Source organism: Sturnira hondurensis, unplaced genomic scaffold, assembly GCF_014824575.4.
Source record: "Sturnira hondurensis isolate 20B ecotype Veracruz unplaced genomic scaffold, ASM1482457v3 Scaffold0013190, whole genome shotgun sequence".
Classification (NCBI taxonomy): Eukaryota; Metazoa; Chordata; class Mammalia; order Chiroptera; family Phyllostomidae; genus Sturnira; species Sturnira hondurensis.
The window spans coordinates 3,151,775-3,178,180 of NW_028085821.1; the positions used below are offsets into that span (position 1 = coordinate 3,151,775).

At 58.2% G+C, this 26,406-nt stretch overlaps 2 protein-coding genes across 6 annotated transcripts in view; one reads left to right on the top strand and one right to left on the bottom strand.

Annotated features, from left to right (window-relative positions):
- Nucleotides 1-289: 289 nt before the first annotated feature.
- SLC48A1 (solute carrier family 48 member 1) lies at nucleotides 290-8,014 on the top strand. The gene is made up of 3 exons (XM_037061125.1): nucleotides 290-544; nucleotides 6,063-6,230; nucleotides 6,806-8,014. Exons 1-3 carry the CDS (start codon nucleotides 409-411, stop codon nucleotides 6,940-6,942), a joined length of 441 nt encoding a protein of 146 aa, XP_036917020.1. The 5' UTR covers nucleotides 290-408; the 3' UTR covers nucleotides 6,943-8,014.
- Nucleotides 8,015-8,950: 936 nt separating this feature from the next.
- Nucleotides 8,951-26,406, bottom strand: part of HDAC7 (histone deacetylase 7) — a 41,576-nt gene continuing 24,120 nt past the window's right edge. For 3 of the 5 annotated variants that reach the window (XM_037061124.1, XM_037061122.1, XM_037061119.1), the window contains 24 exons: nucleotides 25,559-25,749; nucleotides 25,332-25,422; nucleotides 24,920-25,031; nucleotides 24,202-24,317; nucleotides 23,938-24,063; nucleotides 23,511-23,602; nucleotides 23,210-23,320; nucleotides 22,889-23,069; nucleotides 22,478-22,674; nucleotides 22,071-22,244; nucleotides 20,745-20,964; nucleotides 19,105-19,238; nucleotides 18,820-18,940; nucleotides 18,500-18,549; nucleotides 17,126-17,233; nucleotides 16,074-16,129; nucleotides 15,850-15,937; nucleotides 14,618-14,737; nucleotides 14,280-14,377; nucleotides 12,772-12,890; nucleotides 12,014-12,147; nucleotides 11,623-11,707; nucleotides 10,243-10,378; nucleotides 8,952-10,093 (listed from right to left, as the gene is read on the bottom strand). In XM_037061124.1, coding sequence (XP_036917019.1) covers nucleotides 10,048-10,093; nucleotides 10,243-10,378; nucleotides 11,623-11,707; nucleotides 12,014-12,147; nucleotides 12,772-12,890; nucleotides 14,280-14,377; nucleotides 14,618-14,737; nucleotides 15,850-15,937; nucleotides 16,074-16,129; nucleotides 17,126-17,233; nucleotides 18,500-18,549; nucleotides 18,820-18,940; nucleotides 19,105-19,238; nucleotides 20,745-20,964; nucleotides 22,071-22,244; nucleotides 22,478-22,674; nucleotides 22,889-23,069; nucleotides 23,210-23,320; nucleotides 23,511-23,602; nucleotides 23,938-24,063; nucleotides 24,202-24,317; nucleotides 24,920-25,031; nucleotides 25,332-25,422; nucleotides 25,559-25,702 — 2,859 coding nt within the window. In that variant the 5' untranslated portion in view covers nucleotides 25,703-25,749 and the 3' untranslated portion in view covers nucleotides 8,952-10,047. Of the gene's footprint in view, nucleotides 10,094-10,242; nucleotides 10,379-11,622; nucleotides 11,708-12,013; nucleotides 12,148-12,771; nucleotides 12,891-14,279; nucleotides 14,378-14,617; nucleotides 14,738-15,849; nucleotides 15,938-16,073; nucleotides 16,130-17,125; nucleotides 17,234-18,499; nucleotides 18,550-18,819; nucleotides 18,941-19,104; nucleotides 19,239-20,744; nucleotides 20,965-22,070; nucleotides 22,245-22,477; nucleotides 22,675-22,888; nucleotides 23,070-23,209; nucleotides 23,321-23,510; nucleotides 23,603-23,937; nucleotides 24,064-24,201; nucleotides 24,318-24,919; nucleotides 25,032-25,331; nucleotides 25,423-25,558; nucleotides 25,750-26,406 lie in introns of all 5 variants that reach the window. The other 2 variants (XM_037061120.1, XM_037061123.1) reach the window with 2 other exon arrangements.

Below are 26,406 nucleotides of genomic sequence, written 5' to 3' on the forward strand. Positions count from 1 at the left end.
AGAAATTTTAATCTCAAATTTTAAACGAGAATGTGTCTCCTATTCAGAATTAAATTTTAAAAGGAGTCACCGCAGGTGGCTTTTATAAACATGTATTGCCGCGCTTCTCCAATGTCCAAATATTCGGATATGGTAGGTCTCAGGATAAGCCCAGGATGTGGCTTTTTAACTGGTATCCCCCTGAGAATCAGACAACCCAGCGACCTCCCTGTGCCTCACTCGGGGCGTGCGGTCTGCGGCTCCGGGAGCGGGAGGCCTCCGGCCGAGGGGGGCGCTGTGCCCGCGGCGCGGGGGGCCGGCCTGGGCGGAGCACCGGGCGGCCGGCGGCTCCCGGCTTCGGCTCCGGATCCCGGCCCTGCACCTGTGACTCTCCGCTGCGATTGCCCTCACGCCCGGCGCCCGCAACCCATGGCCCCGTCTCGCCTGCAGCTCGGCCTCCGTGCCGCCTACTCTGGCTTCAGCTCCGTGGCCGGCTTCTCCATCTTCCTCGTCTGGACGGTGGTCTACAGCCAGCCGGGGACAGCGGCTATGGGCGGACTCGCAGGTACCCCGAGACGTGGGGAGCGCTGGGGGCCGGGGCGCGGGGAAGCGCTCGGCTCCCGAGGGTCCTCACGGGCGACGCTTCCCCGGGGAGCGGGTGGGGTGTTTACCCAAAAACATCCTTCGGCAGCGCGGGCCTCTGGTGGCCCGAGCATTCTCCGGGTGCCACTGGCACCGGATGTACCCCGAGCCCCTGCGGACCCCGGGTGCCGACGTCCCGACTCTGAGGTTTGCACATGCCACACCTGCGGGGTCGCAGCCGCCCGCTGCCCTATGACAGCCTCTTCCCTGCGCTAAGTGTGAAAACCCTCAAACACGCATACACCTGTTCTGGAGGGTCCTGCCCCTCAAGTGCTTCTTCCTTGGGGACTAGATGAGGGCCGAGGAGGGGTAAGTGGAGAGGAGGGCTGGGAGTGCCTGGGGAAGCCCACCTGTCTCCTTCTAGTGTGAACCGCACCCCAGCAGAGTCCTCAGTGGAGACCTGGAGGAGCACGCTAGGCATCTGATGGAAACTGGACATTTTTTCCCACCACGTTGGTGTCTCTTTGCCGCCCTTGTGCTGTGGCTCCTCTACCAATCTGCTAAACAACCCGGCCTGCCACCCTCGCCCCTCACCTGGCCGCCCTTTCTGTGCCTCAAGGAGGGAAGAAGGGGAGGCAAGGACCAGAGTGAGAACAGCAGTGCGCAGGTGGAAGCCGGGTGCTCACCAATGATCAGTACCCGCTGTGCACTTGTCTGGACATTTCATTAACCTCTCTGTGTTGTAGAACTGGTGTGAAGATGAAACATACCCTTTCTGCTTGCTAACTTTATTTTTAATACTTTCTATGTGTCAGGCACTGTGTTAAGCAATCTGCTTCCATCCTCTCATTTAATCCTGACTTTAGTCCTGTGAAGTCCTTGGGCACATTATTACTGTGCCCAAGTTATGTATAAAGGTTAAACTGAGGCTTAGAGTAAATAAATGGCTTGCCGGGTTACATAGCTCCATGAAACAGTATGTGTGGGAAATGCACTTTGGGGAAAAAATACATGTCAGGATAATGCTTTTTCATATGAGGATCTTATTCCATAACTAAAATCCTCTGCCCCACCAGCCCCAGATGGACTAAGGATATATTTACTCATTGCCCTTGAGCAGCTTGCTGAGAGCCATCCCTAGGTAGAGAAGGAATGGGAGGTCAGTGAGGAGCGTTCTGCCTTATAAGGGGGCATACATAGCCACAGCCTAAGTGGTGCCAAGTGGAGCACCGGGGAGTCACCAAGGAAGGGGGAGGGGTGCCCTGGCCGGGCTGCTCTTGTGCCTGCCTGGATGTCCCACCACCTGCAGCTTTCTGTCCTCTCTGGGGGCAGCCAGGCCCCCTCTACTCACCCATCTACAGACCCCTGACTCCTCTCCCTCGCTACCCCTGCACCTTCACCACCTACCCTGTTTCTCCTGGTTCTCTTCTCCTTACAGTTTGTTCCTGTTTCTTGTCCTCCCTGCCACTGTGCCCTCGGAAAGGTGGTATCTTCAGGCCAGACCCTGTGTGGTACTGATAAGGCCTGAGATGAGGGGCTGGTTGAGGCAGGGCAGGAGGGCAGTCCTTGGGGTCGGAGCCTGGCCAGGTGCAGTAAGCCCCAGCTGTCTGTGTGGCCTTGGGCCCCTCAATTCCTCTTGGGCCTCAGTTTCCTTATCTCCAAGGAGTGGGAGCAGATGCCAGTGAAGAAAATTATCTCAGAGACCGCCCCCCCCCCCATTTAGGTCTGAAATGTTGCAATTTTGTGTCCTCTCTTATTCATGTCACAGCTGCCTGTTGGAGGGCCATGAAATAGCCTTCTGGCTTATACTCTGAGAGTCCTGGGGTTTTCCTATGACCCAAGTTCTGCCCTCTCCCTTGCTGCCTCTGAGGCAGGCCAGCTGTGGAGGTGCCTGCAAGGAGAGGTGCTAGGGCAGCAACCAGCTGGAGTAGGGTCCTGGGGCCTCCCTGACAGTCTGGTCTCGGACAGCCAGGAGGTGGCCATGGAAGAGCCCAACCTGCCGAGTGGCAGTGGTGGTGCGGTGGGGCGAGGGAGAGCCTGTCGGGCCAGGGCTACGCATGTGCCCTCTCCTCCCTGAGTGGGCTCTGAGTCTGTAGCCAGCCAGACTTCTTCCTCTTTTGGGGGTGAAACATCAGCGGATTTACTGACTTGGAAGCACCCACTCTGACTTGGCATTTTTTAGCTCAGAAACTGCTGAGTCACCAGGAGGCAGCCCTGGTGTGTTCCTTGTCCCTGAGTACCAGACAGTGGCCGTGAGGGTGCTGGTTTCTGGGTCAGGGTGAGCCTGGAGCCCCTGGCTCTGGCGGGAAGAGTGTTCGCAGGTGGAGTCCTGTTCTCTCCCATCCTAGTGGTGTCTGGGAAGAAGAGGCTTGGAGGAAAGGCAGTTGCAGAAGAAATAGTTTTGCTGTGGGAGTGCTGGGGAAACACACACTTTTGATCTGTATCTAGCAGATAAGGAAAGAGACAAAGAATAGAAAAGTTGCCCTGGGAGTCTAAATGGCTCTGGGTTCTTCCCACAAGGGCTGAACAGTGAGCTAGAGGACAACTGGGGCTCTGGATCTCGCTTTTCTCCAGGGCAGGGGTGGAGGGCAGGGGTGGAAGGCTGGGTATAAGAACACAGCAGCACCCAGGCCCAGTGTCCCACTTGTCTGCATTTCCCTCTGAGCTCCTCTGGACACCTCCTATCTCCTCACCTCCTACTGAGCTGTTGGGGACACTTTCACTTACCTTCGGCCTGTTTATGAGCCCAGAGTGAAGCAGCTGGGTGGAGTGAGGGGTGAGGTCTGGCGCAGACGTGCAGGGTGGTGGGCCTGGGAACCTGTCCATTCTGGTCCTGATTGTGCAGACCAGGCATCTGGTGCCCAGAGTGTCCTAGGGAAGGGCGCAAGGCTGAGGGACAGTTAGTTGCCTCCTGTTTCAGGGGACCAGTGAGCACCTTTGGGTGGAGTTGGTGGGGAGGCCTCATGTCCACGGAAAGTGGTGAGAGTCAGGGTAGGTGAGAATGGACCTGCCTCCAATGGACTTGGCTTGTGTTTCTCTGAGGTGAGGCCTACGTGCAGGTGAAGCGGGAGGTAGGGAAGGATGGGCCTGCTTGTTCAGGAAGAACTGGGACCTGAAACACTCCCGATAGCCACCCTCCTCATCCTCCTGCTCAGCCCTTTTTGGTACGTGGGTGTGTGTGTTTGGGGGACACTGCTGGAGCGTGGCCAGTGGACTAAGAGAGGCATTTCCATAGGCCCCTATTTCGGCATTTCCTAACCCGGAAATTGCTGAGTCACAGAGGAGTTGCTCCGACCTCTTTCTTTTCCTCCTGAGCTACCTTCTAGAGTCTATGAGTGGCAAAGGATCTCAGAACTCAGCTACTCCAGCTACCAGCACCACCACCCCCGCCCCCGCCCCAGCTTATTAAAGAGACAGAGGGTAAGTGAGGTGTCCCAGACAGGTACCCAGCTGACTGTTCCTCAGAGGCACTAGGTGACAATGTCTCCTTCTTAGGGCCCTTTATGAAACCAGACGGCTCCCCCAGATGAACAGTTAGGACGCAAGGGTGGAGACAGGGAAAGACTCTGGGAAGGGTGGCTGGCCCACACCCCAGATCCCACCAGGGAAGATGGAGGCTGAAGATGTGGGGTTGCTACCCTGTCCTCCTCTGGCCTGCTCCCACTTTCTGCCTCGGCAGGAATGGAGAGAGGCTTGTCTGGGCTCATCCTGATCTCAGGGGTGGAGGGACCCACGTTCCAGGCCCTCAACCCCCGAGAAAGGCTGGGGTGGACAGGGGCAGAGCTGGGTGAGTGTGGGTGAAACCGGGTAGGAGGGAAACTGAAGGGGATTGGCAGGGCTGCACCCTCACTGGGGTGGAACCCTGAGTCGCCAAGTTTCCGTGCTGGCGGGACCCTTGGCCTTGCCCCTGTTTAGATTTGAAACAGTAAGGCTCTGAGAGGTCACGAGTGGCACAGCAGTGCCAGGCCCCAGGCTTCCTGGCTTGCAGTCTCGTGGTTTGTGTCCCTGGCCAGGCTGCCCGAATTGTGACAACATCTCAGCTGGTGACCAGAGCATAGTTCCATGGTGATGCTCCCCTCTGCCTTTTGTTTTCCCTAACTTATAAAAAATTATGAAATATTTTAGGCATGTGAAAAAGGATGGATGATTTAACAAATGCCCTTACACTCCCCACCCAGCCTAAGAAACAAAACATTGTAGGTTTGGGCAAAGCACTGGCTCACCCCCACCTCTATCGACTTCCCTTTCTTCTCTTTCTTGCCACAGATAACAAACCACTTTCTCCGACAGATGCCCATCCTTCCTGTGCATGTGCGCACAGGTCTCCTGACTCCTCGGACCCCGTCTGTGTGGCCCTCAGCCCCCAGGCTGGCAGCTGGCCCGCCGCTGTCCTCATTCCTCTCTTACGGGGACCCTGCAGGCCTGTTCCAGACCTTTGCCAGTGGAATTGATATTTGTTCCACTCTTCGGGCTGTGTGGCAGGCACGGCCTGGCACAGAGGGCACTCATTGTATCCGCTGAGCAGCAGCTGGCCTTGTAAGGGAAGCACCAGCCAGGCCCAGAGCATGGGCCCAGGAAAGGCTGGGGATGTCTGGCCTGCCCTTCGCCACAAACTGGTGGGCGCAACATGGAGTGTGGCCATGAGCAGGGTGGTCTTGAAGCTCTGAGGCCGTGGCCCCTGCGGGCCAGGTGGAGGAGCATCAGGGTGGGAGGACTGCTCCCCACATGTGTGGCCCTCAGGGTGGAGTGAGGGGAGGCCCTAGAAGCGAAGGCTGGATTGCAGGGGCCCTCAAACTTTACGATTTCAGGACCTCTTTCCACTCTTGAAAAGTAGTGAAACACCAAGAAAATTTTGCTTATATGGGTTATATCTCTCGATATGGTAGAAATTAAAGCTCAGAACATTTTTAAGTATTTAAAAGTAATATTAAAAATAACATTGATGCCCTGGCTGGTGCGGCTCAGTGGATTGAGTGCCGGCCTGTAAACCAAAGGGTTGCTGGTTCAATTCCCAGTCAGGGCACATGCCCTGATTGCTGGCCAGGTCCCCAGAATGGGGAAAGCAGGGACCACGGGGCGGGGGCAGGCGTGGGGCGCACAAATGAGAGGCAACCGCACACTGATGTTTCTCTCCCTCTTTCTCCTTCCCCCTCTCTAAAAATAAAAATTAAAAAAAATATTGCGTTAACATAAGTAACACTGTATATGTGTAAATAATCATGTTTCCCCAAACAAACAGTTAGGGAGAATGGCATGGTTTCATATTTTTGCCAGTCTCTTAATTTGTGACTTAATAAAAGGCAGATTCTCTTATCTACTTTTGCATTCAGGTCCTAGTGAGAATGACACTGAAGAGACCAACACTGTCTTAGCATTTTTATGCAAATAGGCCTGTCCCATGGGACCCACAGGACCCTGGGGGGTCCCTGGGGTCCCTGGCTGGAGGCAGGGAGGAAAGAGGACCTGCTGTGTGTCTCCCCCTGACTGAGTCTGTCCTGCAGGTGTGCTGGCGCTGTGGGTCCTGGTGACGCACGTGATGTACATGCAGGATTACTGGAGGACCTGGCTCAAGGGGCTGCGTGGCTTTTTCTTCGTGGGCGTCCTCTTCTCGGCTGTCTCCATTGCCACCTTCTGCACCTTCCTTGTGCTGGCCATCACCAGGCACCAGAGTGAGGGCCACTCCTGGAGAGGAGGGTGTGGCAGGGCCAGTGTGGGGCTCAGGAATAGACCAGGACTCCGGTCCAGTTCCACAGCTTACATCCAAGGACTGGGCACATCACTTAACCCCCTGTGCCTGGATTTTCTCACTGTTAAAGTGGGTTGAACGGGTGTACCCATTCCCTGAGGTTGGAAGGGTTCAAAGAAATGCTTGAAAAAGGCTGAGCACGGTGCACCCTGAAGGTTAATTGCAGCAGATGTAGTGGGGTGGGAGTGCCCCCTGCTGGCTGCAACCAACGAGGAAAGAAAGGCCTGTGTCCCCGCCCCCGGGAAATCCGATTCTAAAGCTGGTTGGAAGTGGCCTAGGTTAAAGTGACAAATGCAATATAGTAGATGATACACACCCGTGATTGGCACTGCCTGCTGCCCACAAACCCTGAAGTGTCCCACTCAGTGTCTCTGTAGCATCGGTTCAGCCTCTGTTGGAGGTTGGAAACGAGTGGCCCTGGGCTTGTGGGATTGGGGCTGGGGGGGGGCGGTTGGGGCAAGGCCTCTGGGGTCACAGTCTGGCTTCTCTCCCCTGCAGGCCTCACAGACCCCAACAGCTACTACCTGTCCTGCGTCTGGAGCTTCATTGCCTTCAAGTGGGCCTTCCTGCTCAGCCTCTACGCCCACCGCTACCGCGCTGACTTTGCCGACATCAGCATCCTCAGCGACTTCTGACCCAGTGGGAAAGGTTTCTGCACCCTGGGGTCCTTAGGACCTGGACTCGGCTTCTGAGACATCGGGCGCTGCCCCATCCCTGGGGGACCCCAGAATCATGGCAGAAAATACACAGCAGGAAGACTTTGGTCTCCCAGGAAGCTGTCCTGTCTACTTTGGGGGAGACCTGGGTGCGACAGAAAGGGGCCTGCCACGTCGCTCCTCATTGGCCTGGCTGGAGGGCAGCTTTCCCAAATGGGTCTATTTTCTTAGCACTCAGTGAGGACTCTGTAAACACGGCAAGTGAACCAGTGAAGAAGCAAAGAGGCCCTGACCCATGCCTGGGGACCCCGGGCAGGTGGTTTGTTCCCTGATGCTCCAGGAATCCTTCCTCAGGCTGCAGTAGGTACCTGGGAAGGTCGGGTCACGAAAGGGGTCTCCAGTAGAGACCTTGAACCCAACCCCAGCATCCCATCCTCTTGTTCCCCCAAGGGTCTTGGGCATGTGGGCAGAGAACCCGGTGTCCCTGCCCGACCCAGAGTTGACCTCCCACGAGTGTTGCTAGGCTGTCATCTCCACCACCCGAGTCCTCCCTCGCACATGCACCACACACACACCTCCGGGCAGGGCTCCCCAGTGAGCCCAGACTAAGGTCTCGGGGAAGGTGCTTCTGCCCCAAGAAGGGCTTCGGGAGGGGGCAGCATGATGCAGGCTGAATGGGCCCCTCAGACCTGTGTCTACGCACCTCCAGCCCTGCACTCCCACTCCCCGTTCTCACACCCGCCCCTGGCCACACCCAGGTCACTCAGAACAGCCCCGGCCATGAGATGCCCTTCCCCCAACTCCTGCTCCTTACCTAGGGTTTATATCTTTTTTCCTCTTCCTCCTGAAGGGCAAAATCTGCTCTCTGCCCATACACTAGCCCAAGGGCTCGCCTGACTCAGAGGGAAGGGACTACTGTTACATGTCTTTTCATGTTGGATTGCCATTTTGCACGGTCTACCCCTTTCCCACCTGTGTCCACCCCCTCAGCTCTTTGCCTTATCTGTGTCACTGTCACTTTAGCAGAAATACAGCGACCATTTGTATCAGACAGCCTCTCGTTGTTTCTTGGGGTTGTTTCTCAGAGCGGGGCTCTGAGAGCAGTGGGCAGAAGGCTGGTGGTGCTGTGGGTCTCATCACCACATGATGCCACTTCCTTAGCTCACATCGTGCCCTGGAGGGCAGAGGGGGGTTGGTGTCCCAGGGGCTGAAGACCCTCTCCCTCTGGTCCCCTTGGCATGGAGGAACCTGCCGCCTGGGCTCTCCTCTGGCTGTCAGCACAGCCCCGGCCACCCCACGGGATTTAGTGTCTGTCACCCCAGAGGCCAGGCCAGATAGGAAGGGGATAAACACACTTCCCTTCATCCTCTTCCAGGCTGTGGGGGGCTCGGGGCCAGGGCTGAGGGGCGGAGGCTCTGCCCCCGCAGCCAGAGGGACCCAGACCTCTGAAGACAGGCACAGGAAGCCCTGGCCTGCCGCCTCACCACTCGCTCTCTGAGGCTCAGTGTGCTTTTCAGAAGTCATGGTACTTTAGAGCAGGAACCAAAAACAGTGTCTATTTCTGGGGCCTTTAACTGGTAAACAAAAGCCCCAAGAGGCAACGATGACATACCTGATCTCCTGCCTGGGACTGGAGCCCAGGAAAGTCTGATTGATGACTCTTTGAGGTGACTTAGTGAGCCAGGTCTGAGCGACGCTATATCCCTCCCCACCCCCCAGCGGGCCCTCTGTCTATGGACTCAGCCCAAAGCTGCTGCCTCTTTATTACCCCAGGTGGGACAGGCAGGGGCAGCTAGGGTGTGTGCAGAATGGATTCTTCCTGCAGGGCTGCTGCCACAAAGGGCGAGGAGCTGGAGGGGGGGCTGGTCCCTTCACCTCCACATTGACTCAGACACCGCACACCGTGATGCGGAGCTGCGCGCCCACTGCACACCCCTCATCGCCGCGATGCCCTATCACATGCACCTTTAAAGCAAATAAAACATTTATTGTTCAGATTTTTTTCCCCATTTTTTCTTTTTTACAAAAACATGCATACATACACAGGGTATGGAAGTCGTCAGGAAGACAGAGGCGCGCACACAGACACACGCACACTCACACACACACACACACACACATACATACACTCAAATACTTTCCTTCTTGGCCCCAGGCCTGGACCCCTGAGCCCTGACTTGGCCAGGGCAGCTCCCCTCCCCCATGTCTTGCATCTACTCTCCCACCCGCTTTCCCCTCAGCCAAGCTAGTCCTATCTGGGGCAGGAGTCGGAGCCGGGGTTGGGGAGACCTGGGAAGAGAGGGTCCCTGGAGGGGGGCAGTGGCCGAGGGATCCCTGTGGGTCACACTGCGCTTCTGAGGGGAGATGAGGGTTTGGCACCATTGGATCAGGAAGCACAGGGCTCCCAAGAGCACCCGTCTGCTCCACCAGGGCACTGAGATGGTCGACGTAGGGGGGCCTCTGGCAGGGGGCGGGGACCAGAAGGGAGGCCTACTGATGACTGCCCTTGAGGGAGCTGTTTCACTGCCCAGTGGTGGTGGCCGGGGACTTGGGGGGAGTGGGGGGGCAGCGCCACTTCCATAGTCATCTCAGTAAACAGGCAAAAGGAGTGACTCCTCCTACCCGCCCCTCCCCCCAGTGCGGCCCTCAGAGCCTAGGAAGGGCTACCCTGGCTGAGGCCAAGTTCACATTGTGGAGCCTGGGGCTGTGTGCAAAGTCAGGGGTCTGTGGGCCAAGAATAGTGGTCATGGGTGGGCCCAACTGAGCCAGTCCTCCTCCGTGCAGTCCTGAGGAATAGGGGCCCAGCAGGGGCCTGGACCCCAAGGGGGCAGGCTCTGTTCTTAGGAGAACCCTACTGGGGCCTGGCCAGCTGCTTCGTCTGCCTTCTCGGGGTCTTCTTTGGTCCCTATCTTAGACCCAGGGTCCTTCTCAGGCTCCTTGGGGCCACTATCAAGGGGCTGTTCTCTGGCCAAAACTACCTGCCCAGAGGATCTCTGAAGACCCCAGGAGCAGGTGCTGTTGCCAGAGGTGAGAAGAGAACCAGGTCTGAAGGGCAGGGTGGGCCAGCAGAACCGTTCCAAAGCCTCAGAGATTCATAGGTTCCTCCTCCTCCGCCAGCTGCTCTGAGGGCCTGGGGGAAGAAAAGCCAGGGGCTGCAGAAAGGGCCTCTGCACAGCTTTGAGAAGACTAAGAAGGCTGGCGTGGCTGTGCCAGAATCTGGGACCCACAAGCTGGGAGGGCACAAGGTGGAGAGGCTGCTGGCTGGGGGTCTGGCATTACCTCTCTTCTGCCAAGATGCCCACGGAGAGGGATGCCAGTGCGGTCACTGCCTCTACTTCTGCGTCAGCTCCTGGCACCCTGGGCACCCAGGACTCTGGACGAGAGGCCAGACGCTGCATGCAGCCCCAGTATTTACCTGGGACAAGAAGCCGAGTCAGAAAGGGTTGGGGCAAACACGTCCCTCCAGCCGGCTGCACCACACCTTCTAGGCTGACGCTGAGACTGCACATCTCAGGCCACGGGCCTGAGAGTAGCAGGTGGATCCTCAGTCTGGGACTGGTTCTCTCACCTGCCTCTACCCTCAACATAATGCCTTCCTCAGCTTGGCCCCCACAACCCTGACAAGGGGAACAGAGCAGATTCGGTGTGGCTATGAGGTGACCTAGAAGGTGCCCAAGCCATTCTCCTAGCCCTTTGGCTGAAAGGTAACCTCTGAACCATACCTGCAGGAACGGGCTTCCTAGGAGAACCTGCAGGGCCTACTTTTCCATGGATGGTCTGAATTGGAGAGACCTCACAGATCCTGAGCCCTGGCCTCCTGGGGCTCAGGGTTCCACTCACAACAGCCCCAAGTGATGGTCAGTCAGTCCCGCACACAGGAGAGGAGCGGATGGGAGGAGGGAAGGACACAGCACTGGGAGAGCTGGCCTACATCACGGCTGCTCCGCATGACCATTGGCAAGCCACTGGCCCACCCTGGGCTCCCAAGTGGACATGCCCACCCTGTCTACTGTTGTGAGAAGTCAAGTCCACGGAGCACGCTTAGAGCCTGGCCCAGTGTGAGGACTCCGTATAAAGTTCCAGCAGTGTTTTTATGTTACCTGCGTTCCCCTACTGAGAGCCCCAGATGTGAGGAAATCTAATTTACTCATTTTCGTATCCCTAGTATAGATCACAGGTCTTTACGCAAAGTGCTCCATAGACACTGAGATGAAGAAGAAACTTCCAAGTGCTTTCCAAATGTTATTCTAAGGGTTATTCTAAGACCCAGACCCCAAAGAAGGCAGAGGTCCCGAGACCCTTGCAGCCCGGACTGAGGGTCAAGGTGGAAACTAGCACTTTCAGCAAGCAAGGCCTCGGTGTAGCCATTCAGCTGACCCTGGCCTAGGGTGTGGCTGGAAATGGAAGGCCAGTCCTGCCTTGAGGAGGCCTCTCTGGTGGTCCTTGCTGGGTCCATCTGGAGGGCTCCAAGGGTGTCCATGCCTGGGGCAGCTGCCCCACCATTCCGGCTAAGGTAATGTACAGGAAGCCTACTCCTGGCCAGCCCCAGGATTCCTGGTCTGGCCGGCTATGGAAGCTCTGGGGCCCTGATCACTGGGGACAGCCCCCCGGAGGTCCTCCCAAGTCTAGGGTCATCAGATGTCCCCTGCCCACACTCACTGTGCACCCGGATCACAGCTTCCAGAGAGCGAATGGCGTTGAGGTTGGGTTTCTGTTTCCAGGCTTCTTCTGAGAGGGGGTCCACCTCCAGACGAAAAGACTACATCAGCCACCAGTCTCTCCCCAACAGCCCAGCTCTCTCACCCCAAGGGCCCTGGATTTCAGGTCACAGATAGGCACGTGCCAAGGCTCTGCCTAGGGTAGGAAGCACTGGCTCCACGCTTTAACTGGGGAAGAGGCATCTGCTCTGTGCCCCTCTTTCCAGGCCTGGCCACCCCTGCCCTACTGGTGAGCCCTCAGCGAGGCACCCCGCTCGTCTGCTCTTTGGGACAGCCTGGGAGGGCTGGGCTCCTTGTCCCACCAGAGGCATGGAGAGGGGCAAGCAGCTCACCTTGTTGCCCAGAAGAGCAGCCACACAGGCCTCGGAGGCATCACAGATGGCTGTGAGGTCATGGCCACCCTCCAAGGCCAGCACCACTGCACCTCCTGCCAAGCTCATCAGCTGCTGCGTCATGTACCCAAAACCTAGATGGTGGCGGAGGGAGGGGGGCAGTGTGGAGGAAGGAGAAAGTGGGGGTGGAGGAGAGGTGGACCCTCTCTGCCTGTTACATCCTGCTTGCTTCTTCCCTTGTAAATAATGACGCAAGTGCAAAACTCCACCTTCCCCAGTGCTTTCACAGGGAGTCCCATGTGACACCTATTAGCATGCCTCACTCAGGGCTCAGAGAGGTAAAGGGACTCACGCACGGGTCCACAGCCAGCACGTGGCAGGGCTAGGGCTTGAACTGGGCATCGACACCAGCTGGATGTCTTTTTCACGGAGCCACACCATCTTCTCTTTCTGTCCTGCAGGCCCTGTGGCCCTGCAGGCTGAGTGGTCGCCCTCCGTTCTGAGAACACTGCTCCTCCCTATCCTCCCTCAGGAGAAGCTGCCAGGCCAGCCCGGGATGACACAGTTAGGGTGGGGGAGTCCTGTGGCCGCGCTTCCTGTGTCCCCAGGGTGTGACTCAGTCAAGCCTTCCATGGTGAAGGGAGCTGGCCATGAGAAAGGGCCCTGGGCTCACTAGAATAAGAGGACCCAGGGAATTCCAGGGCCAGCTGCTATACTCCAGTCCTCACACTCATCCCCCTGGGCTGGGCCCTCCTTACATTTGGCGGAAACATGGTAGCCACCCAGTGGGGCCGGGTGGCCCTCGGCAGCATCAAACCCAGCAGACACCAGGACCAGGTCTGGAGAGAACTCTCGGGCGATGGGCATCACGACTTTCCTGTAAGGGTGTGAGGAGGAGGGCTCACCACACCGTGTGGGGCCACCGGGGCCAGAGGCCAAGGCCCCCAGCTGGTGCCAGCCGCTGCCGCCAAATTTGCTGTGGGCACCCTGCCCTCAGGACTCCAAGATAGCTAATCCCCCAGAAGTATCCATGGATCCCTCTGACTTCCTTGACCTTGGCTGGCCACCCAGGTCCCGGGCACTGCCTAGGGACTCGGCTACCCACTGTTCTTAACTGGCCCAAGGCAGAAAGAAGCCATGGATGGGGAACCAGAGGGAACAAAAGAGGAGTAACGTGTGAGCCTGTGCGTGCAGTGGGCGGGGCTACAGCAAAGGGACAGGTCACTAAGCCCCAGGGACTGGAAGTGCTCGGCACCTAGCTGCCACCCATTTTGGACTGAGTTGCCCACACCGCGCCACTCACCACCCAAGAGCTGACCAGGGTGACCACACTCTGAGACCCTGGCCTGCCCAGACCCATCCTCTCCTCCTCAGCCACCACCGACAGCTGCCTCCCTCCATCCCCGACCCGCCTCTGGGGTCCGTGCTGGTATCTTTCAAGGCCCTGGGCTATGGGCACAGAGATGCCAGGAACTCAGTCCAGGGCTCCTACAGAATTAGCCCTCGTGGAGGATAGCTCCAAAAAAGCTCTTAGCTACCTACTTCCAAGGGGCCCTTTCCCAAATGGGGTAGAGGGGCCCCCGAGTGAAATACGGGGTCCGGCAGAAGTAACATCTTCCTGAGTGTGGTTGGCAGGGCAATGATACGGGTGTAACAATCTATAGTTTTAACTTGAACAATTCACCTAAAATGCCATGTGGTGTGTTACGTTACAGAATTATACGCTTGTGACTTTGTAATAAAAACGGGGTGTATTTGTACTGGACCCCTGTATATACGGGCTCCCCAACAGAGCCCAAAGCTGCTCGTCTAGAGTGGCTTTTGTTAAGCAACTGCCCCGACACGGGCGTCACCTGCTTTCCCTCTTTCTTCACAATTTAAGTTTCTCATCTTCTGTACAGAGCCCACCTCCTCCAGGCAGCTTTCTTTGACTGAATTGACTGCTCTGCTTGCTCGCTCCACCCTGCCTGTTGCCAGCACTCAGTTCAACATTGGCCCTTGGTAATGTGGGACTTTATCAAGCACCCTTTGACTTTTTCATTCTGCTTCCTGTCTTCCCATCGGGACTGAAGGCCACCAGAGGCCGGTGTAACAGTGCTGTTCCTTCTGTTCGCCTTGGCTCTAGGGCCGGCTGATAATGTCTGGTAATTGAACAAGGACAGGCTGACAAGCCAACGACTGTCTCCAACCTGGTGCTATTGGGAAAAAGGGCAGGAGAGGGTGGTCTTCGTGGGCCAGGCCTCCTCTGGGTCCCCAGAGAATTTACCTGAAAGCAGTCAGGTACTCAGGATCCCCCATTGGGGGGTCCAGACCCCCGGCCCAGGCCACGTTGACATTGAAGCCCTCACCACTGCCAGCTCCCACCTGGAAAACAGGACACAAGAGAGACATGAGGAGAGCGGCGTCCCAGGAGAGGAATGCCGGGTCTCAGTGCTGCAAGACCAGCTCGTGCACCCTCTTCACGTTCAGACGGAGAAACTGAGAGTCAGAGAGGCTAAACAACGTCCCCAGGATCACACTGCTGGCTGTGACACAGGCAGAGCAACGGTCACAAGGCAGAGTCAACAGGGCTGGGAGTGGCAGGCCCGACATGGGGTTGGTTACCTCATCCACAGCCCCACTGCCTGGGAAGAAGTTGCCATTGTCGTGGCGATGCAGGGAGATGTACAGCACACTGGGGTCCTGGTAGAAGGTTTGCTGGGTGCCGTTGCCATGGTGAACATCCTGCGTGGGAGACGGGCAGGGGGTTAGGGAAGGTCGGAACGCAGAGAGATGGAGACTGGAACAGGTTGGAAGGGTTTGAGGTCAGTGACCATTCTGAGAGTCAGGACCCTAAACTGGGGGTGAGGAAATGGGGGTCCCTAGAGCTAAACTGTCGAGGGACCCCAAGTAATCCACGGGCTGTCTCTGAGCCTCAGTCTCTCTGTGGATGTACAGACGTGCATACACATCCTGCTGAAGGGGGTGCTGTAACACGAGACCCTGAAGGGAAGGAGGCGTGCCAAGGGCAGGCCTGACAGTGAGAGAGTGCGGGGCGGGATGGGGAACAGTCCGGGGTTACACATGTCAGAAATCCTCACGACTGCGTCTGGTCCAAGGCCACAGAGAAATGCAGGTGATTAGAGACCAAGCTCAGCTACCGAGGGGCAGGTACACGACACCCAGCACTATCCATCCTAGGAATAGCTGTGGCCTTGCACTTGGTAACTTCACAGGACCATGCGTGGGTGCCACTGTGAAAGCTCCTCCAAAGTCTTCAGCTTCTGCACAGGAATGTCCCATTCACAGATGCCAGTGCAGAGCGAGGCAGCTTAGTAGTTAGATGCGCATATGCTGCAAGGTTACCACCTGGTTTCAAAACCCAGTCTCGAGACACATTAGTGCGGGGTTGTGTGCAAGTTACTGAACCTCCCTGTGCTCACTTTCCTTATCTGAGGACCAGGTGGTAGGATTAAATACATCGCCTGTGAAAACTCTCAGTGTGATTAGTGGATGCAATGTTATCTGCTATTACTGTTACTGTCAGTCCCTATAGGGGAAAAGCAGAAATGAGATGTGCAGAAAGAAGCCAAAAGAGGCCAAAAGGCAGCACTCATCCGGGTCTCCCCTTGCGGGGGTCTGTTAAGGCTGAAGGTCCTCCCATTCATCATTTCCTCTGGGCATCCTCACAGCCCCTGGGAGGAAGATGTTACCCTCACCCACACCTTACACACAGGGAAAACTGAGGCACAGAAGACCAATGCAGAACTAGGACAGGAAACGACGTCTTCAGACGCCAGGCTCAGGGCTCTTTCCCCAGGGCTCTCGGGTCTGAGGGCCCAGGCACCCGCACCTACCCAGTCCACGATGAGGATCCGGCTAGCCTTGCCCTGTTGTTGCAGCTGCCGGCAGGCAATGGCCACCGAGTTGAAGAAGCAGAAGCCCCTGGGAGGAGAGAAGAGAGGTCCTGACAGCACACTCTCTCCCATGCCTCCACCTCTCCAGCCTCCTCTCTCCACCCACTCCTGGCCCGTTCGAGCCCCAGAAGGCTCACCCCACCCAAGCCTCCTCTGGGCCTTACATGGCTGTGGAATGGTCTGCGTGGTGTCCTGGGGGCCGAACCACAGCAAAACCGTTCTGGAAAGGAAAAGAAGGCTTATCAATCAAACAGACAGCTCTCTGACCTCATCTCCGTGAACCTCTGACCCCAGCCCCAGCCCCAGGCTACTCCCAAGAGAAGGAGTCATAGGGAAACAGCCGGCCACGGCCAGGACAGGTCTGAAGTGGCCTAGTACTCAGCCCCCAGGCCAGGCAGCCTCTGCTCTCTGGCTGGACGGGAACACAGAAGCCCCTGCCCTCATGTGTCCTGGCTGTTAGCCCTTTGTAATAACAACAGTTGCTTGTTGAGCCGAACCTACGTGCCTGGCACTGTGCTAAGCACTTTATAAACACTGGATTTCATCTTTACAACATCTCTCTGGGGTAAATGTTATCTAATCCTCCCAGTATCTCCATAAGATAAACAGTTTTATCTCTAGTTTACAGACCTGAGAAATCTGAAGCTTAGGCAGGTTAAGCAACTTGTGCAAAGCTGCCTGGTGTAAACGGTGGAGGCAGGAGTTTAAACCCAGGGCTGTTCCCTTAACTGTAAAGACCCACCAAGGGACAATGCCACTGAGGACACCATGACCACCTGGTTCTGAGCTCCTAAACAATGGGGGGCAGGGGGGCACTCAGGACAAGCCCCTGTAAGATGCCCAGCCCAGAGCACCAACTCGATCTACAAAACTTCAGCACTGCAAAGAACCAATCTGCTGATACGCAGAGGTCCAGAGATGTCTGCACCTTACCTACAGTCACACACTGGGCCTGTGTTAAACGATCCTGGATGATCGTGACCTTGCATCTCCTAGAGATCAAAGGTCCTGGATCACAGTGGCTTGACTCTCCACCAAGTATTTTGAGCCTTGTTCAAATCTCATTTTGGTTCCCAGAGCTCTCGATGTCCCTTCCAAAACCCTGTGGTGCTATCCCAGAGAAATGAGATATCTGATGTTCTGGGTCCGGCCTTCCCTACTGCCCCATCCTGCTCCCTCTCCTGTGGCTTGCCTACCTTCAACCCAGACCTCCTACCTTTAGCTCGTGGGAAGCCACTTTGAAGGCCAGATCTGTTACGCTGCCGGCGGCCCAACGGGCTGCATTGGAAGAGTGCAGTTCATTCCAGATGGTGTCGGTGTCCACCTGCGGGGGCCAGAGTCAGGGCCCGCATCATCCAAGGCTTCCCCCAGGAGCTAGGGCCCATGGGCGGTGCCCACCCCATGGCCGGGACCCCAGGGGCAGGGAGCTGGGCAGACAGTGCTGCCTCCCCAGTGCCCCCCCCGCCCCAAGGCAAGGCCTCCTGTATCCCCAGTCCCGGCACAATGTCTCCTTCCCAGCTTCAGTCCATATCACCAGCCCGCATCTGGCCAGCACTCTGCCAGCGGCATCGCGCCTGCCTCCCCGGTCAGAGGAGGGGGCATGGCGTTACCTGGGCGGGACTTGGGGTTTGGGCCGAGAGCGGGTTTTAAGCCCCAGCTGGCTCTGCTCAGGCCCTGCGGGACGGTCGGAGCTTGAGGGGCCGTCTGCACCACTGTCTTCCACTCAGGGCCCCTAGCCCAGGCTGGGAGGCCCCCCAAACCCAGTCCCTGGGCCTCAAGGCTAGGGAGGGGCCGGGGGGCATGATGGGGAGATGGGGAGGGCGAGGCGGACCAAGAGAGGCGAGGAAGGCAGAGAGAGTCTCAAGAGGCTGGAGAAAGAGAGATAAAGAGAGAGACAGAGAGGGAGAGGAGGGAGGAGAAAACAGAAGCAAAAACAGTTGGAAAAATCAGAAAGTGGCAAGAAATGGGAAGTTGTGAATAGGGCACTGACTGGCTCCCAACAGTCCCCCCAGCTGCAGTTCCCGCTTCCCTCCAGAACTAGGCCTCCATCCCCTGCCTCACACACCTGGCCGGGAAACCACTGCAGGGACATTTTTAGGTAAAGAGAGCACTTCTAGGGAGGCAGGAAGCCCCCCAGGCAGAGTAAGGAGGAAGTGAGGAAAGCTGGTGAGAGGGAGGGAAGCACCTGAGTCACTAAGGACATTGGAGGCACCTCCACAGTCCCAGCCCAGGCAGCCCCGGCTCTGCCTGGAGGCTCACTCCAGTGGAATGGCCAGTCCCAACTCTTGGGCTCTGGGGTCTTACAAGGGAGATGACCTTGGCCCTGCTCTTGGAGCTTCACTGGACATTTACCAAGCAAAGTCTAAGTGGGAGGCACAGGGCTCCACACTCAGGAGACACTGGTGGGCTGAGGACACACCTGTCCATAAGGAGCACCTAGCTGGCAGAGGGGCGTTACAGGAAAGCCCCTGGCCCGCCAGGTCTGGCAGAACCACAAGAACAAGCAGGCAGGGGCTGGGCCTGGGGGAATGGAAAGGAGGAGATCTGAATGCCCGTGCAATGCCCACTCAGGGCCCCTAGGCACACTTACCCCAACCCCACCACAGGGCAGCATCACAAACATCCGCTGTGCCAGGAGCCCTGTGGAGAGAGGCTCAGTGTGTGTGAGCTGAATCCTCTTGGCCTCTGGCCTGGCCCAGAAGCAGGGAAGCCCTGAAAAGAGGGCCTGGGCCAGGGCAGGTGCACAGGCGAGGCAGGGGTGGGCAGCGGAGGGACTAGGGGTGGCATGGGGATGTCGAGGATGCTTAGAGGGACGGGCTGGGCAGAGCCTGGGCATAGATGAGAGATGGGTTGGGTGGGCTAGGTGAGCCAGGGGAGGTACAGGGGCCCCCGACGCCACTGGGCCCCTACCTGCCAGCTTCCCGTTGTCCAGTTTGAGGCGGCTGAGGGGGTTGGTGCCATAGAGGAGCACGTGCCGCTCGGAGTGCACCGACTGCAGCTCCTCCAGGGAGGCCTTCCGGCCCCGGAGACACTGAGGAAGGGCCCACAGAGCTCCTGAGGCCCTGCTTGCCCCCTTCCCTGCCATTACCTCCAGCCGGCCAGTCCCTTCATCGCAGACAGGGTCTAGGGCCTCTACCCGCTTCCCTCCCATTGCTCTCACCACCTCGGTTCCAGAGCCCCATTCTGCCTCCTCACCTCACACTGGCTTCGGAGCCCCCGCTCCTGCAGCCGGGACCAGATGCTCTGGATGCGGCCTGCGTGCTCCGGGTGCCTGCTGTTGTCTCCACAGGAGCACTGGTGCTTCAGCATGACCGAGTCATAGACCAGCCCTGGCGGGACCAGGGGTCAGAGCCAGGGCCCGGGGCATCCCCAAGTCCCGCCCCCACCCCCTACGGGAACCAGGCCTGGCACACGCACCACACACCCCATCACATTGACTCATGCCCCCAGCTGCTTACCAGGCAGCCTCACCACCCCACACAAACACCAACACAGCCCCAGTCAACATGTCTGCTACACAGCCACTGCCTTCCTGACACACGGGCCCTCCTCACGTGGCCTAGCATATCCACTGTGACCTCAAGAACCCAGGGCCTAGCAAAGGGAGGCCCAATGTTGGGCTCTCGCCTGGATGTCTTGACTCAAATCGGCTACTGAGGAGGAGCAAGAGTAGACGAATTCCTCAGAAACCCCAAAACTGGGAGCTGGGAAGCCCACCATGACACTGGGCCATATGACAAGACAGACGCAGTTTGGGGGAAGCAACTGTTTCAGCAGGACTCCTAGAAGAGGGCCCTGCACGCTGCCAGTGGGACGGCCACTTTCAGCAAGTCTCAGGACATCAGGGACCTTCAAAATGCTCATGCCATTTGCCCCTGGGATGCCACTCCTTGAGAATGACCTTCGGAAAACAATCCCAGGGATGAGTGAAGATTTATGGACGAGGGAATCCAACTGAGGAAAAACGAGTAACCGTCTAACTGCCCAAACAGCAAGAAATCTTTAAATCAAAATAAAATATTAGGATGAGATACTATAAACATCTCATTTCTAAAGATTAATTACATCACAAAGTGTTCATACTATGTCAACTGGATAAAGCAGGGTACAGTGTGTACATGTGGCCGGGACAAAGACGGACAGGACACAGCAGCTCTTAAGCGTGGCTGAGCCTGGCCCTGGTTGGCGTGGCTCAGCAGACGGGGAGCCCGCCTGCACGCCCAAAGGTTGCCGTTTCTCAGTCAGGGTAGGGGCCAGGGTCGCGGGCCAGGGCCAGGTCCCCGGCTGGGGACGTGCAAGAGAGGCAGCCAACGGAGGTTTCTCTCGCACATCGATGCTTCCCTCCCTCTCTTTCTCCCTCCCTTCCCCTCTCTCTGAAAATAAGTAAATAAAATCTTAAAAAAAAAAGGATGGTTTTCTCTGGGTGGTGGAATTGGTGATTTTTATTCTATTTTTATGCTTTTCTGCATTTTTCAAAACTTCTAAAAATGCTTTTGAGCTCTTTTTTTAAAAGCAGAGCAAAAACAAAGAATACCATTTTTGGAAGGCCTGAACTAGCTGTCAGGAGACCCTGACAGCCCCTAGCCTGGCCTGACTGCCAGCTTGCTGTTTGACCACAAGCTTGTCACCTTAGATTTCCTGAGCCCAGTCTTGTCATGTGCAAAATGAGAACCACCCCTGCCTCAGGGATGCCGTGCAGACCTCACGAGACCAAGAAGGCCCTCTACGGCCTCAAAATACACCCTGCGTGATACGGTCACGCAGGCATGTGCTGGTGCCAGAGCGTCTGTGTGTCCCGCCCCCTTCCTCCTGCCCCACCCTAATGCAGGTCTTACCTGTGGTGAAGGGCAGGGTCCTGGCGGGGGCCTCTGAGCTGGGCAGGACACGGGCCTGGCTGGCGGGCTCCGGGGTTGGCAGTGAGGCAGGTGCGGCTGGGGATGACTGAGTCCTGGACAGGGGCCGGTGACCACCCTGGGCCAGGGGAAGCAGCAAGGAGTCTCCAGTGCCTACCCGGGGGAGCCGCCCGGCCAGTCGCTGCTGCTCCCAAAGGAACACCTGGGGGACACATGGGGTCTCAGGCTCCAGGTACTCAGGATCCTGCTCCAGGTGCATAGAGTCTCAGAAACCTCCACACAGGCCCCCCTCCTGAAGAGACCAGGATGCCTCTAGTCTGGCCTCCCAGCCAGGCCCTGGGCCTTGACTCTAAGCTCCCTGCCTCACCAGCCCCCAGAGGTCTGCACCCTGGATGGACCACCCCATTTCACCCAGAGCTCCCTGGGCCCTCAGTGTTCCAGGTACAGGGGTCTCAGGCCCAGCTCTGACCAGGATCTCATCTCCAAGGTCTGTGCAACTGCCCATGAGCCACTGCACGTTTGGGGCTTGTCACCACATCTTATGGGCCCACCTCATATTTATGAAGGAAACCCTAACCCCCAGTACCTCGGAATGGGACCTGAATCGAGAACAGGGTCTTTACAGAGGTAGTAAGTCAACATGAGGTCATTAAAGGGAGCCTTAAACTAACATGACTCTTGTCCTCACAATGAGGAGGAATTTGGACACAGGCATGGACAGAAGGAAACAATGTGAAGACACCTGGAGAAGGCAGTGGTCCCCAAGCTGAGGAGAAAGACCTGGAACATCGCCTTCCCTCACCGCTCTCAGAGTGAACCAGCCCTGCGACACCTCGACTTCAGACTTTCATCCCCCGGAACCGAGGCAATGGCGTTCTGCTGTGTGAGCCGCCCAGTGCGCAGTACTGGTTACAGCGGCCCTAGCCAACTCTCGCCCCAGGCTTGGCTCGCAGGGTGGGAGTGCTCCGGGTGAAGCACTTGAGCCTGCTCTCCCCACTTCCTGCCCAAGCCACCTTCCCGGAAACGGTGTAACCAGTGAAGTCCCAGGGTAGAAGTGTGTAGAGGCCACGAAAGGCTAGCCCCACAGCTGAACAAGGGGCACAGCTTCACCCCAAGTGTGCCTGCATGCACCCCTGCCCATATGCACGCATGTGTGTGTGTTTCTGCACCTCGGTGTGGCTCTGGAGGGACACCCATGGTCTCAGAGCTGGTCCCTGCACTAATATCCTACCTACCTCCCCTCCATCTATGCCAGGCCCAGCATCCCCTGACCACAGCTTCCGAGGGCTCACACGGGCACTGCCGTACCTGCTGGTGCTGCTGGAGAGCAACAGGGCCTCTAGCTTCATGCTGCCCGCGGCCCGGCTCCCTGTGTTCCAGGCTGTCGTCCCCCAGCAGCCCCACTCCCCCACCATCCGTCTCCAGGTCCTCAGCCGAGGGTATCTGCCGCAGTCGGGGCTTCTCACTCGGCTTGGCTGGCCTCTGAGGAGGGAAGACGTCTGCTGAGAGGCCATGCCAGAGTGTGGGGTGTGGGGTGGGACGTGAGGGGCTAGGTGGCAGGGACCCCAAGGAGCCGTGCAGCTCTTGGCCCCAGGGACCACATCCTCACTCTGGCCGGCCAGGTCCCTGCCCTTCCAAAGCCTCCCTTCTTCTTTCAGCCCCCACGGGCCCACTTAAGCAACCCCTCACCGCCTCCCCTGCCCAGTTCCCCTCACCTTGATCAGCTGCACGTGAGGTTTGAGCCGCTCCAGGCGGGGCTGCAGGGGACCCAGTGATGGGGGGGCGGTGGCACTTGGGGGCAAAGGCTCTGAGCGGGTCCGGCTCAGCGGCCGGTGGAGGCCTGACCCGGAGAGCCGCTCGGTGGTCAGTAAGGACTGGGCAAAGTGGAAGGGCAGGGGCCCAAGCCCGGGCACTGGAAAGAACGCGGTGGGAGGGGCATAAGGTGGGAAGCATAGGGAAGAATGGAAAGAAGCAAGGGCATAGGTGGGGGGCAGGGACTCAGCAGGGAGACTCACAGAAAGATAGGGGGCAGCAGAGGGGACAGGAGGGATGGGACCTGTCCCAAGCTTGGACCCTATCAGGGGGCAGGGATCTAGCCCCTCCCTTGGAGAAGCAGCGGGACTCACCAGTCAGCAGGGGGGTGTGAGAGACTGAGGGATCCAGGAGGAGAATGGGCTGCAGGCGAGAGGGCAGGGTGCCCCCAGCCTCGGGCTCCAGGCCATGGGGCAGGAAGAGGGGAGCATGGGGGCTCCCTAGGACCGGCCCCCGAGGGCCCAGGGTTGGATGGGTCCTGCGGTCACCATCTCCCTGGGGGATACAGGGAGAGGAATCACAGGGGAGCAGGTTCCAGCAGAGGGAACAGTGAAGGCGATGGGGCGAGGCAGCAGGAGAAGGGAGTGGAGGAAACTGGGGAGCTTGGCATGGGGGAGGGCACCTCAGCCACTCACCCTGGCAGGGGTGGGCAACCCCAGTGTGATTGTGGGCAGCAAGGACACTGTCGGCAAGGCGAAGGGGGCCAGAGAGGTCTCCTGCCGCCGCAGCCGCTGGCCCAAGAGCGCCTGCCATGGGGAGCAGGGCAGGGGTCACTGGTCCCAGACCTTCACCCGGGGGCACACCTTCCCCAGAACACCCAGGAGGCTCAGGTGGGGCTCCCCAGACCCAGAGGCCCCAGCCTGGTCAGGACCATTTGCTGAGAGGAAGGCTGAGCCTCAGAACTACCTCTGGAGAATCCAGCCAGCAGGGCCTTACCTCGGAGCCCAGGATGGGGTTGGGCCCGTGCTCACTGTCGTTGGGAGAGCTGCACCCTGACGCAGGTGTGCTGCTACTGCTAGGGGAGGAGTCTGAGGGTCAGGGAGAGAGGAAGGCTCAGTCGGAGGCCAGGCAGCAGCCGCTGGCCAGGAGGGCAGCCTCTGCTTCCTGCTTTCCTCCCAGCAGGGCAGGGGGAGGACAGGCCACCACTAGCCTTTGGACACTTTTTTAAGGCGCCCTTTCTGGGCAGAAGACAGCTTCACCAACAGAGTAGGGGCTGCCTTTCAGCCCCAACTCACCCCCTGGCAAGCGTGTAGGACATACCCCGTACAACCACCCATAGAAACCCTGAGGAAAGGACCCATCTTGGTGGGACCTGACCCAAAAGGACAAGATCAGTCCCCGCACCCACTCTGCTGGTCCTCACCTCCGAGGGTCTCTGCAGGACGTCGCCGGAGGCTGGGTGGGGCGCTCTCCTTTCTGAGCAGTGGGTTCTTCCTCCGCTCCAGGGACTTCTTGGGCTTGTAGCGCAGCTTCAGGTTGGGCTCAGAGACTGTGGCAGCACCAGCGTTACTGGGCCCCACACCCACCCTCCCCACTTCTGCCAGTTAGCCCTCCCTCCCAGTCATCCGTGTTCAAGGCCCACCCCCCTAACTCCCCAGGAGGTTCCCCGCCTGCCTGTGCCACTCACCTGTCTTACGCAGAGGGAAGTGTTCTGGGGGGTCACTGGGCAGGCTGGGGACAGGAGGCAGAAAGCCGCTGAGCATGGAGCGGGCAGCTCCTTCCGTCTCCAAGGGCTCGAGAGTTCTGTGAGGTGAGCACCAAGGCTGCTTCAGAGGGGAGGGATGCCCAGGGGCCTGGCAGCCACCTCATTCCTCAGGGGCCCCTTTCTGAGCATGGCCACCCGCCAGGGGAGGTGGCAGCCAGCAGGGTAGGCAGTGTGGGACTGGCAGGAGCAGGGGCCATCTCCGGGTGGCAGCATCAGGCCACCCACCCTACCAGCAGTCCACATGCAGACCTCTGGCCTAAACAGAGAAGCCAGGGTCCCAGACACGCTGGGGACTGTCTCCGGTGGGAGGAATCCGCTCTAGGAGCCAGGATATTTTTGTGCTTAGCAGGGACACAAAAAGAGAAGGGACTCATGTGGAAGAAGCCAGTGTTGGGGGGGGGGGTGTGTATGTGCACAAGGAGGAAGGGCCTCAGGTGGGGGATGGGGCGAGATCAGGAAAGGAGAGAAGAGGGCAGGTGTCAGCTGGGCGAGGGGACTGGAGCAGGTATTACCAAGGGAGGTGAGGCACACAGGTGAGGTGATAGCCCGATGGGAGGAAGCGGAGGGGTACGTGAGTGCTCACAGGAGGACATATAGAGAGGAGAGGGCATGGCAGGGCGCAGGCGGGAGAGGGAGCTACCTGTATGGAATGCTGGGGCTACTGGGATGGACTGTTCTCTCTAAGGCTGCCTGCTGTTTCTTCAGAATCACCTCCGCCAGCTTCTGCTTGACTACACTGCTGGCTACCGCACCTGCAGGGACAGAAAACCATGACTGGGTTTTGGGTGGGTGGACAGGCAGCCGCCCTGTACATTCTCTGCCCGTGGCCTTGTCCACACCCCCAGTACAAGGTGTCCCAGGGACTCCTCAGGCAAGAGTCAAGTCCCAAGCCCCACCTCAGACTGCCCTGCACCATTTCCATCCCCACCTACATTCATAGGCAGGGCCCACCAAGCAGAGGGAGACCCAAGCTGGTGTCCCTCCCACCCCAGCCTTTACATGCCCAGGTGGGTGAGCCATAGACACTGGGCCAGGGCGGCCTCCATCCTTACTTCGCTTACTCTTGTCCTTGTTGAGAAGCTGCCGCAGCTCTTGCTCCTGCTGCCCTACCGACAACTCGGGCATCGGCGTGTCCATTGAGAGCTGTGGGCAGGGCCAGTTGCCCAGGAAGGGGCAAGGAGTTGAGGACTGAGACAAGGATCTGGGGGAAGGCTAAAGGGAGGGAGGATGTCTGGGGGCTGAGCTTAAGGCTTTCTCGTGCACAGAGAGCTCTCTTTACCCTCATGGACTCCACCGCACGCTGCTGCTGCTGCAGGCCTGCCAGGAAGAGGTGGTGGTGCAGGTGCTGCGGGTGCTGCAGAGCCAGCAGTGCGGGCTCCGGAGGCGGCTCCACCGGGGGCCGCTGGCCCACCCGCAGGTCCATGGGCTGGGGTTGAGAGCCTGGCGCGTCTGCACGGGGCCTGGGGCAGCCTGAGGACACACGGAGGGAACAGAGTCCACTGGAAAGTTTGTCTGCAGGTGCACGGTTACAACTTCATCAGCCTCCTTCAGGCTCACTTGACTCAAAATGAGAGAACAGGCTCTGGGTCCTTTTCCTCACTACATCCTCACCACAGTCCTATAAGGTGCTTATTTTCAATTCCATTTCACCCGTAAGAAAGGAGGCGCTCTAAACTCCACAGGGGTAAGTCTCTCACAGCTACTGGACTGAGCCTTCTAACTCTGAACACCTGCTCTGCCACTAAATAGGCTACCTCTCCAGGCGGAAGGCTGGGGCTATGGGGACTTAGAGATGGGCTGAGAGCCCTTTGATGGTACATTCTGAGCCCTGCCCTCTCTTTCCTTTCTGCCCCTCTGGAATAAGGATTTGGCCCAGCTGCCCCCAGTGAGCTGTTCTCAAAGAGATCAGGCCAGTACACAACCCCCTTTACTCAGCCTCCAATCCCAAAGGGCCTCGCAGGCCCTCTAGGTCACCACCCTCCCTTCCCTACCCTGTCCCAGGCCATAGGATCAGGAAGCAGTGCCTCAAACCTACAGCCAAGCCTTGGCCGCCACCCCAGGCCTGCACAGCCCATGTGCCCATGGAGCCTGCTCCCAGGTGCCCTCACGCCAGCTCTGGGCCTGCTG